The following is a 12,346-nucleotide window of genomic DNA, read 5'->3' as shown; positions in this document are numbered from 1 at the left end:
AGGCGGAGGACAGACAGAAGCTGGCATGCCAGGGATAGGTGTATGTGTCCTGGGCTGTGACCGGCATCGCTGTGAAGGCCAGTCTCTCCGGTCTATGACTCAGAACCACTTCTCCTCTCACTGACTCTGTCGCTTTAGTTTGATTGTGTGTGTGAGATTCATGTCGTGAGTCAGTGTGTGTGTGTGAGAGAGCGAGAGAGAGATGCAAGTTGGTGTGTGTGTGTGTTAGTGTGTGTGGAGGGATATCTATCAGGGGAAGTCAACTGTATATCATCTCTCGCTCTGCAGCCAGACGCCCTTGTACAGGACACACATTTGAAATCTATCCAGCAGAGTAGAATGGAGCTGTCTGGATGTTTTGTCCATCTTTTTCACTTTTTTCTCTCTCTGCTTCTTTTCTCTTTCTCTCGCTCTCTCTCTTCTTTCTCGCTCTCTCTCTCCCTTTCTCCCCCTCTTATCGCTCTCTTCTCTCCCTCTCCATTCTCTCTCTCTTTCTCGTTCTCTCCCCCTCTCTTCCACCCTCTCTCGCTCTATGTCACTGTCTGTGTGTATCTGACCTTTTCTCTCCACACTGCATTCAAATGTGTTATTCCTCTCTGAGTACACTGTATACCCAAGCTGAAGCATCCCTCCCGTTGGAATACATATATTCCATGTCAATCCCTTTTCTCCTAACATCCTCACACATCTCTCCCCATATGAATTTAGAACGGATTCATCTTCACCATATAACGACAGTGTGATCTCTGCAGTAGCTGTCAGTCTAACGGTTCTGTTTAATCCATTGAAATATAATTCTAGTTATGGTTTTATCGCTCCTCTCCTATTTGCCACTCTGGGTTTGCGTGTTGATGTCAGAGTGAGGGACTGGGGCTCGTGTGGAAATAAAAGATGTCAGTTCTTTAATTAGCTAGAGCAATCTTTTCCCTCCGTCTCCCTGATGAGGGCTCCTGTCCCTCTCCCGTCCCTCTCCCGTTCCCCTCTCCTCCTCCAGCCACACAGGCCTGTAATTGGACCGCTGTCTAACTGTGAAAGATCCAATCGGAGCGTGCCGTGTCGGTGGACCACGAGTCCCTATAAGCTCCCACACCAACCAAGGAGCGCTGCAGTGTTACATCACTGACATCCATCTTTATTTCCTACATACATTGGATTTGACTGGAATTCAGTTCAACGACTGTAGTATAACTTCAATGCCTGAACCGTAGTAGGTTGGAGGTGTCGCTGTTAAGTCAGACTTATTGTCACTCATATCTAACATCAAAGAAATGCTATCCCTAAAAAAGTGCTTATGAGTGCTAAATAACCCACTCTATATTCTACCAGAAATCACCTCACAACCTTGGACCATGTTCAACTGAAATGATGACATCCTTTCTGTCCTATCGGAAATGGCCCTCCTCCAAGTACTCCACAGCCCTATTTATTAACAAATCATACCCATAATGCATTATTTGACCATCCCCATCCTTATCCCTTTAGCACAGTGTAACATCAAAGTCACATTGGGACTTCAACTGCGATGGTTCAGGTATTGAAGTTCTACTGCACTCTAAGTAGGGCCAAGCCTATAGCTCTGCTCCTGAAAGTTAGATTGCACCGCTGCTGTACGATTCAAGTACTTGTTCTACTCCAAGTAGGAGGGCTAATCCTGTGGCTCTGTGAGCTCCTGTCCTGGTGTTCCCTGAGCTGGAGCCAGGCTGTCTAAACCCTGCCAGCCTGCCACGTCCATGCCTCCTGGAACTTAAACGAGCATGGCTGGAAGGGAAGGGAAGTGCTGAGCTTCTCAGAGACCCTGGCCTACTCACAACCTCGCAGCTCTCTGTCTCTCTCCCGCTCTCCCTCTCGTTAGCTCTCGCTCCCGCTCTTCCTCTCGTTAGCGTTCGCTTGCTCTCTCTCCCACTCTTCCTCTCGTTAGCGCCCCCTCTGTCTCTCATCCCCTAGCGTTTACAGTGGCTCAGAGGTAAGAGAAGGCAGACAAAGGCAGGTAGACTTTAAAAAGGGTTGAGCTGCTTCGCAGGCTCCCCCTGTGCTGACCTCTGAGTGGCTGGGACAAAGAGACTCCTAGCTGGGAGACAGCTGCTCAGCCACCCTGGCTCTCTTGTTCTCTCTCTGTCTCCAGCTATGCAGGTTCAGTATAGGTCAGCACTCAGTACTCACAGAAACGTCTGTTAAATGCCTGGCAGCAAGAGCACAGGGAAGGAATACGAAGGAACTCTCTCACTCTCCTTTTCATTCTTTCTCTGTTTGCCTCTGTCCTCTGTCATTCATTCCCTCTCTTTTTCTCGAGAGTCCCTTTCTTTTATTGGCTCCCGTGACAGAGACGAGCAAAAAAGACCATAATATACATTATATAAATACTGAGCTAAATTGTATGCAATTAACCATATGTTGTGGTCAATTAACCATGTATTTGTGGATTTTGATGTGTGCTTGGGGTTATTGTCTTCCTCGAAGATCCACTTGGGGCCAAGATTCAGCCTCCTGGCAGAGGCAACCTGGTTCTTTTGGCTTAAAAGGTACCAGGTAAAGTGCATGATGCCGTTGACCTTAACAAGGGCCACAGGACCAGTGAAAGCATAGTAACACCATAACGTCAAAGATCCACCACCATATTTTACAGCAGGGATGAGGTATTTTCTGCATATGCATTGTTCAACACTGGTGTGCGTGGCCAAGAAGCTCTATTTTTTTTTCATGCCATCCAACAAATGTAAACGCCAGGGGTTTGCTAAACGGCATTGGCACTTGGATCGGAACCTGCGCTACAGTCTGATGACATGAATATAGTGCTCTTCGGCCTCATACACCAGTAGTGGGTCTGGCGTGGAAATAAGGATTTATAAGCAGAAAAGATGGTGGTGGATTTTAGATTTAACCTTTATTTAACTAGGCAAGTCAGTTAAGAACTAATTCTTATTTACAATGACGGCCTACCCCGGCCAAACCCGGACGACGCTGGGCCAATTGTGCACCGCCCTATGGGATTCCCAATCACGGCTGGATGTGATGCAGCCTGGAATCGAACCAGGGTGTCTGTAGTGACGACCACTGTGCCACTTGGGAGCCCAATGTTGATGTTATGGAGCCATTTTGCTTCCACGGGTCCTGGGGCTGCTGTTATAGGAAAAATCCACTCAAAACCCCGAATTCCTATAATTTACCGTGTTAAATAACACTAATATGTGAGAACAATATTTTGAGAAGCAAATTTTTAATTTTGTTGTTATGAAAAGGTTGGTAGCAACATATGAAAACAGTTTGTTGCAGCTCAAGTCTAAATACAAAACCCACAATGCAATTCCCGCTATCAAACGTAGCTACACACAATAATACCAAAGTCAATAACAGCATGTGAAGTAGCTAGTTTGCTGTAAAACCGCCTAAAAAACCTGAACTAGCAATTTAGGAGTCTACAGTCTCAACATGTACAACATGCAGATTGATTGCCTCACAGAGTGGAGTCTGACATTCGCAAAGACACCGTGCAATGCACCCTGGACTGAAGAGGGAGACAAATAGGAGAAATGTGGTGGACCCTCTGTTAAATTACACAATTCTCAAGCTAGGAATATCGCAAAAAAATATGATCAATTGCTTATTGGAGAGAAGACAACCTCCCTGGTTATGACATCGGCCAGTATTGAAATCTGACATGTATGATAGATGCTTTCCTCATCTAAATGTTGTATTCCTATTAACTTCCAGTGTAGGGAGAGAGACTTTATCGCAATGCTACGTCATACCGGACTAATTTCTGCCTTGTTGGACGGAAATAGCTCAGATAACATTCAAAATGGGTGAATCTTTCCTTTAAGGTCAACTGCATCATGAACTTTGCCCAGTATCAGGTTATTTCAGCCGAAAAACTTGTTGCCTCTGCCAGGAAGCTGAAATTTGGCCGCAAGTGGATCTTCCAGCAAGACAATAACCCCAAGCACATATCAAAATCCACAAAGAAATGGTTCATTGACCACAAAATGTACATTTTGCAATGACCATCTCAGTCTCTGGACTTGAACCCCATTGAAAACCAGTGGTTTGAATTGATGAGGTCAGTTCATAAGCGCAGATGAAGGATATCAAGGATCTGGAAAGGTTCTGTATGGAGGAATGGTCTAAGATCCCTCCCAATGTGTTCTCCAATCTCATATATATATATATTTTTACGTCTCAGTGCCGTTATCCTTGCAAGGTGAGGCATCGGAAGGTATTGAAAACAGGGGTGCCAATAATTTTGAACCCTCTCTTTCTGTGAAATATATATTACTTGTTAAACAAAATCTCTTTACCTTAACAAATGTATTAGTATAAAATAATATAATTGCAACAAAAAAAATCAAGCACACAATATAGCTCAGTATTTGTATGATGTTTTTTATACAGTATTTTTTGATCATCTTTACCAAGGGTGCCAATAATTATGGCAAGTAAATGTGCGCCATCTTGAACTAAATGTGTGTGTTTGTGCGCCCGTTACAGACAGTGTGCACGTACAATACAATATGTGTAACCTCGGTAGCTGTGGTGCTGTCCAATTTGTGCACTGCTTTTTATACAGTGCAGTAGATGCAAACCCTATCCATCAGAGAGCTGAGAGCAGCTGTCTTACACAACCCATGCCGAGCAGCTATCTCTATCTCGCTCGCCTTCATCCTCCCTTTCTCATTCTGAGGGACGGGGACCATCGCTATGTACCCCTCCCTTTCCACTCCACCTCTCTTTTCCCCCACTCACTCGCTCTCCTCCTTATCTCCCCTCTCTCTCATTCTATTTTTCCCCCCCCTCCCTTTCCACACATAACTCTCTCCCCACTTTCCCTCTTCCTCCCCATCTCGAGCCATTTCTTCCCAGGCACAGCCAGGAGCCAAAGCAATAAGACAGCTTTATTGGTGGTGTGCTGCAAACGCCCTGGATCAGGGAAGTGTGTTGGCGCAGTGTGCACACTCTACTTGTCATAATGATGAAGTTACTAGGCGACACAAATGCTAATCACCAGGAGGCAGCCCAGCTACAGGGAATGGAAAGTAAGACGGCAATGTAAATAGAAAGTTAAAGGAGCATAGTGCTACTGTTGATGCTAATCCTAGGCTGGTGTTGTAGATAGAGGGATACGGTTTGTCTAACTATAGAGCCATTTACACCACACCAGAGCAATGTTCTGTGTCGTGACTTAAAAAACAATTATAGTCATCGTAGTAAATGTACGGCTGCGCTTCGACCGACGTTTCCCTGGCTTTCCAATACGGAAGAAGAAAGGACGAGGAGAGGGAGATGGATGAGGAGGAGGAGAGAGGAGAAGGCTGGGATGGAGTGGGAGAGAAATATAACCAGTCGAGTCAAATGCAACTGCTTTGACGTTGTATTGTATGTTAGCTTGGGTGTGGACATATCAATGGGAGTATATGAGGAAAGGGTGTTAGGACTTCCCTACCATCCACGCTTCTCTGAGACTACTTCCACACGCGCGCACACACACAGTTTTCTAGCAAAGGTGTTTGAATCTGGTTGAAATGTGCTGCAGTTGAACTGAGGGCAGTTCTCAAATTATTTTCAACCTGTTCCCAGTTGTACAGCTGTTCATCTTTTACACACAAAGCAAGGATTCTGGTTTTGTAAGACTGTGTGTACACTGCCACAACTGGTACCTCACCTCCCCTTTCTCCCTTCCTCTTGTCCTCTCCCTTTCTCTCCCCCTCCCTCCCTCCTACAGGAGAGCTCATCTTTCCCTGGTCTGTCCCCACTACCCATTGCCCTCCAAATCACATGACCACAGCATATTAGATGAGGAGGAGTCTCCCTTGTCTCCTCCAGCCTGCCAACTGCCTGACTGGACAGTGTTAGAGACTGTAATGGCTGCCCAGAGACTCCCTGTACTGGGCCAAAATGGTTCCTGAGTTGACCATGAGAGGGCACTTCTCCTAGTGTAGATGGAAACAAAGGAGCCACATCTAAATGAAAGGAGAATCTTGACAGCATTTTTGCAAGCTTTATTCTCTTTCTGGACATAGTTGGATATGACTATTCACTCTGCGTTGACAGTTTCATAGGGCTCGTTCCTGGTTACGGATAATTCATTTTAATAAAGGCTTTTGATCTTAATGGTAAGAGTGCCTTGAATGAGCTATGTCCACGGAGGTTTAGCGTTCCAATTTTTGACGACATTAGTGTCATTTCAAATACATTCATTAGTAAAATGCGTTCTATGTTTGGGAGGGATGCTATTTGAGAGAATCACAGTGGTTTGTATTTCTATCTGGGTCACAGGCTTCCGTTCCGACGCCCCCCCTCCCTTAAAACTCCTCTTCCTTCTTTCATTTCACGGACCCCTCGGCTCAATTAGGAAGTCCCCCTTCCTCCCCCTCCATACCTCTGTCCTATCGGAGCTTTGCTCTCCTAATGCATCTCTGAGACAGACAGAGAACCTTCGAAGTGCCACTCGGGAATAAACCGTGTGTACGTAGCTAACGCGCATAAATGAGTAACAGCAAATCCACCGGCGCCTACTCCCCACACCCCTCCTCCTCCACCCCAAACACACACCGCAACACTAGCGCCAACCGCAACGACTGAACCGGCAACAAAAAAAAACGCAACAAACTCGAAAACCTCGATCAGCAGGAGAGCGGAGAAGAGCGATGCTCGACTGACAAACAACGACAACGACGGAAGAAAAGATGAAAGGCTAAAACGAGGCCTCCAAATTCAATTACAAGGAAGGCTGAAAATAGAACGAACCGGGGGCACCGTTGTCAACAGGCTGCTCGGCTACTGTTGTGCGCCACCTTTAGCTTTATCGCTAACCCCGTGTGGAACACATGCCACGGCGAGAAAGGACAATTTCCATCACAATGGCCATGGAGAAGAGACTGTCACGCGGTGCTCTATTCTTCCAGGCTGTGATGCATGGACTTCTGTCCCGGTGCTGACTGATGGATCTAGCTTTTCTCTGCAGGAGACAATAGAACCAAGGTGTGTGGGCTCGATCCCCACGGTGACAGGGGATGCCAGAGTATAGAGAGGGGCCGCATCACTCCTGGTTATCACTCCACAGGGGCAAGCGTTTTGGCTTTGAAACAGTGGAGTGGGTCTATTTTCTCAGAGTTTACCTTAGACAAACTCCCCCAAAATACCAGTAATTGGAGCCATAGAATGAGTCCCCTGGAACACTGTGATACACTCATCGGTGTCTAAGAAAACAAGAATTATTACAAAGACAATTAACCCATTCCTTGCCTTCCAGGGTAGTGGTTCTACCAGCGTGAACAGATCAAGCTCAGTATGATCAGGGATCAGAAACAGAAAATGTCTTCCTTGGAATAACCATGGTGGAGGTTGAGTTGACATGAATACAGTAGAAAACAGCGGAGAGAGACACCAAGTGAGAGTTTTTGAATTGGCAACAAATACCCTCATAATATAACCAGCATATTAAAGGGATTGTTAAAAGTTTTATTGTACACAATCATGATGATTGTTGGGTGGCATACTCATCTGCTGAGCCATAGGTGTGTGTGTCTGTGTCTTTCTGTATGTGTGTGTTCGAGAGCCAGAGGTTTCCCTCCAGCCACCTACACACAGCTCTAGCATTGAGGCTTAAAGCTCTCACTGTACTTCCATCCAACCCTGCCCCGGCAGGCCTACACGTCCAGTGGCTATATCCACATTACTATCCCCCAAATACAGCCAGCTACAGCCAGTGAGACAGCTATATTCTGGCCTGCTGGTGGGATTTCAGCCCACGTAGACGTGAGGTTGTTTGCCTAAGGACAATCACTGCTCTCTCTGCCTTAATTGCCTGGAAAGTATGCAAGTGTACACTAAATATGTATGAAGCGTTTACACGGAGGTACATAGATATTGCATATTTCCTCTGCGGGAAAAGGCTTACATTTGACAGATAATAACTCTTGGGTTGTGGGTTCGAATCCCGTACGGGTTGAATGTATGTCACTTAATTAACATTATATAAAAACAACCATATTATTTGAGTCTCTCACTTTCTCTCTCTTTCCACTGTATTCCTTTAGATCGACTTATACTTTAGCCCTGTTATCCCTCCACTGTCCCTCCCTCCATCCATCCCGGTGGTCCTACCTGTGGGGAAGCGTTCGATAACGGGCTGGCTGTCCACCTGCAGGGTAGCGTTGCCGCCGCTGCGCGTGAAGCGCACCACGTGGTATTTGCCGTCGCTCACCATCACCGCGCTCTCCTCGATGACGATGTCGTCCGTTCCCACGTTGAAGATGACGCCGATCCTTCCTCGTTCCTAGAAGGGAAGAGAGAGAAAAGGGAGCTTAGCGGGAGACAACGTCTTTCATCTCTGCTCAAGTGTGGATCGGTGAAAGGTGTGTCCGGGTTCTGGATAGGACCAAGCAGACTTCGAACCCAGGTCGAAGGTCATCGGATGCAACTTTAAACCATGTTAGCCCGCTAAGCTAAAGCCTACAGTTGGCATTAGCTCTGGGTGCTATCAACCACATCACCTTTAGATCTAGGATGGATTACTCATCACTTTAGTGTAGGTAACCTAACAGCGTCCACTAAACATAAATGAAAGGGCTATTCAAATATGCCATTATATTTCCATCAAGTTTAAAACAGTGTTCAACATACACACTCTACAGTATGACAAGTACAGTGCAGTGGCCAATGTTCCAGTGTGTGTTTTGATCACTGTTGGGGCGTAACGGCGTTCAGTCATGCGTGAAGAATGAATGAAGAATGGACTACTTGTTGAGGACTCCGCCACCTTTAGCATTCATCATCCTCTTAACCCCCTCCCCTCTCGCATCTATTAGTGTTGACAGCCTCCTACTGCTTTGAGTTTATTACATTCTACCGCCACCCCCCCTCTCTCTCTCCACTCCTCCCATCTCTCGCTCCCTCTTTTACCCTCCTCCTGTGCCTCTCGTCCTCTCCTGTCCTCAGTCCCCAGGAAAGGTCAAAGTCATTTACAGAGTTACTCTGGCTGCCATGAGGGGATGGAGGGAGGGAGAGAGAGGGAGGGAAAGGTAGAAACTACACTACAGACGGAGACTCCTCCACTCTTCACTCAAAAAAGTTGCTATCTAGAACCCAAAAGGAGAACCATTTTGGGTTCGATGTAGATGGGTTCTACATGGAACTCAAAAGACTTCTACCTGGAACCAAAAAGGGTTCTACCAAGAACCAAAAAGGGTTCTACCTGAAATCAAAAAGGGTTATTCTATGGGGACAGCCAAAGAACCCCTTTGGAACACTTGTTTTCTTAGAGTGTAGCTTCTGTCGTGCGTGTTCACTGCTGTGACTATCTAATGCCAGCCGGTGCCCTACCCATTGGCCGCTTGTCCGTGCCTTTTCCAACAACACTTCCTGGTTTGACACGAGAGGTCATGCTCGTTTGCTGCGGGGACCGCAGTGCAAGCCGCTATTGCTCTGCTCTAGACCCCCTCTCCGCCGTCATCTCCATTGATTGCTCCAATCTAATTAGCTATGTGCATTTATTTAGTTGAAAAACCTTCTCCGCATGCCACAATATTGTGAGGTTCAGCTATGGCTTTAGCTTACAGCACTGTTTTAATAATTCATGCTCCATTAAATGTTTTAGGAATATGTTAAAAAAGCTGCTAAAATGTTATAGGGACCAAAGTATCAAGTTAATTGAGTAAATAGGAGCGAGAGGTTGGGATGTAAATTGATGAGTGGTGTAATCACGGTCACATTTATCGAACACGCACCTCGCCGGGTTAAAACAGCCGTGCTATTTAACGAGGCGCGAGCTCGGGTGACAGGGACGATTAAGTGCGCTCAAATGGTGGTGTCACTGGATGTGTTCAGAGCGTGATTAATACCTTTAAAGGATCAACGGGGGCTTAGCCAAATGTATCAGTCAAACTGTCTGTCAGAATAATAAAGCTGGTTCATTTTGAATAGGCATCTGTGTTTGACGGTGCTAGCTACCGCACCTACGATCACCGAGGCTTAAATACGGTGGAATTAAAATATCTATTGAGTTTGTTGACATTACAAAGGAACTTTGGAGTGATGACCTAAGCCTCTTAGGGATGTCAAGCATAAGTCCTCAGGGGACACACGGCTCCTTGGCACTTTATCAATCAATGACCGTTATTGAATGACCAGAGACTCCGTATAGGACTGCCTGGCTTCTCGTATCTAAACCCACTATTGATTAATAATAACAAACAGAAATGATGGCAATTGAAGATTGGAGTTTGACGTCCCTTTAATGATCACACCACCTTTTTTACTCCCAGAGGAAAAAAAATCTAACTTGCGGAGGTTAGCCAAATGCTAACTCAGTGCAGTAAACAGTAGGTAAGGACTTCTCCTGCCTCACCACTGCCCACCCACAATAAAGTGCTAACACTAATTGCGTTGCCTTTTTCCTCGAGAATTAATTAAATTTTCCACTAGACAATCATTTTCTTTGGGAAATGAATCCCTAGTATTAGGGTATTAGCGGAGGGGGAAGCGCACGGGGAAAGAGATATTTACAGAGAGATTAGCATTTATGTTCCGCAACATTAGGGCTTCTTCTCTCTCTTGCCTGCACTGGGGAATGTATCGACCCCATTACACAAAGCAGCCGACGGGAATCGCTGTTTTTTTAAAGATGATTTCTGTGTTGCCGTAATATCATTTTAATGGCCGTTCCCTTAAGCGAAATATCTCAGGAAGAAAAAAAGGCCCATAATCCCCTATGACTGGGAGCAGTCATGCCCATACAGTAACCGTGAAATGAAGGGAGAGGGGAAAGGAGGATGGCTTAGGTACAGCACTGTAGTAACCAACAATACAAATCAAATGTCTTTTAAACATGAAAAGCTTAAAAAACAGTTAAGACAGCGAAGACGCCTCCTAATTTGTTTTAACTGGGAGTTTAATGGGCACTATTGTTTGGTTTTTATCGTGCTAGTCCCAGTTGTTAGTTAGCAGGGTCAATCATGTGGATCGGTAGGGGGGCCGTTGTGGTCTTGGAGGGACCGGAGTCCTGTTGGGTTTATGGATGCTTTTCAATTAACCACTGATTTAAACCTAGAGGGGATGTACCATCACATCCTGCTAATGACTTCAATTAAACAATCAAAGCCCTGGGATGGTATAGAGAAGGCCTAAGGAGCCTCCCCCCCCCGTGGTCACACAGCCAGGGTGGAGTTACTACACAGCTCTCTGGGGTGGGCTACAAATTAGAGTTAAAAGCTTCCGGCAGATTCCGGAGGATCCACAAGTCTCTTATTCCAAGTGTGGTTGCGTAACCCCTAACTTTTTGGTTTTATGCTTTTACTTTGTGTCCAGTAGGGTTTTAGATGAAGGTGTTACCGTTATAAGAAGGGCCAAGTGTTGTTCCTGACCGCCTCATCTGACTAGTAAAAACTTTTCAAGCAATAGTACATTGGTGTCAGAAATGGGAAGAGTAGAAGTAAAAACCTAGGCTACGGAGAGTATTTCAGAGGGGATATTTGGACATGACCTTGCAGTGTGTGAGTGTGGTTAAGGTAAGCTGGGCATACGGACGGGAATGTGAATGAGGAGTACCAGACCGAGGCCCCTGTGTGTGTGTGTGTGTGTGTGTGTGTGTGTGTGTGTGTGTGTGTGTGTGTGTGTGTGTGTGTGTGTGTGTGTGTGTGTGTGTGTGTGTGTGTGTGTGTGTGTGTGTGTGTGTGTGTGTGTTAGCGCGTGCTAGGGTTATCAGTCAGCCTCCAAGAAGGCTTACCGTCGATCAGACTAAAAAGAAAGGGTGAGAGAAAGACAAGAAGAGAGAGAAAGTGCGCAAGGTAGAGAGAGGACGTGAAGGATATGGAGGAGCACGGAGAGAGGGAAATAGCAACACTGCTTGATAAAAAAAGAAAAAGGGAACCTTGACGATCTTCAAGGGCCTTGAGGTGCACTGTGATCAAAGAGTCTTTTGAAGATGTCAAGATGGCTTTTCTCCCCCCACTAAACATATCGGTAAAGTCAATTAAGAAGGAGAGATGGGGGTGCAAAAACTGACAAAGAGAGAAAGGATTGCTGCGTTTCAGGGATTTGTTTCCTGCGTTATTTTCTAAGTGGCTCGTGGATAGAACAACAGTCTCCTCTCTCATCCCCCTATCTTTATCTACCCCCTCCACTACTCCATCTCTTTATTCTCCCCAGTCTAAGTGTGATGCCAGAAGAGACGTGGAAGACGTGGAAGGATGAATGAAGGAGCCAATCACGACTGCCAGAAAACTGCCAGGGAGGTTAATGGCGGATTGGTAAAGAATGCCAATAATTTTGTTTATTCATTATTAAGGAATAATTCAGCAGAATTGATGTTTTTCAGTAGAATCACTGGAAAACCAAGAGATACAGACTGGAATTA

The 12,346-nt window shown here is 45.8% G+C and overlaps 1 protein-coding gene across 8 annotated transcripts in view; it reads right to left on the bottom strand.

The window, feature by feature from the left end:
- Positions 1 to 12,346, bottom strand: part of LOC139561250 (neurexin-2-like) — a 1,055,901-nt gene that overhangs the window by 114,376 nt on the left and 929,179 nt on the right. For all 8 annotated transcript variants that reach the window (XM_071378226.1, XM_071378233.1, XM_071378230.1 and 5 more), the window contains one exon: positions 8,098 to 8,269. In XM_071378226.1, the coding sequence (XP_071234327.1) occupies positions 8,098 to 8,269 (172 nt within the window). The remainder of the gene's footprint in view (positions 1 to 8,097; positions 8,270 to 12,346) is intronic.

This window comes from Salvelinus alpinus, chromosome 31, assembly GCF_045679555.1.
Source record: "Salvelinus alpinus chromosome 31, SLU_Salpinus.1, whole genome shotgun sequence".
Classification (NCBI taxonomy): Eukaryota; Metazoa; Chordata; class Actinopteri; order Salmoniformes; family Salmonidae; genus Salvelinus; species Salvelinus alpinus.
Note: the sequence above shows the minus strand (reverse complement) of the source record. Positions and strands in the feature narration are given on the sequence as shown.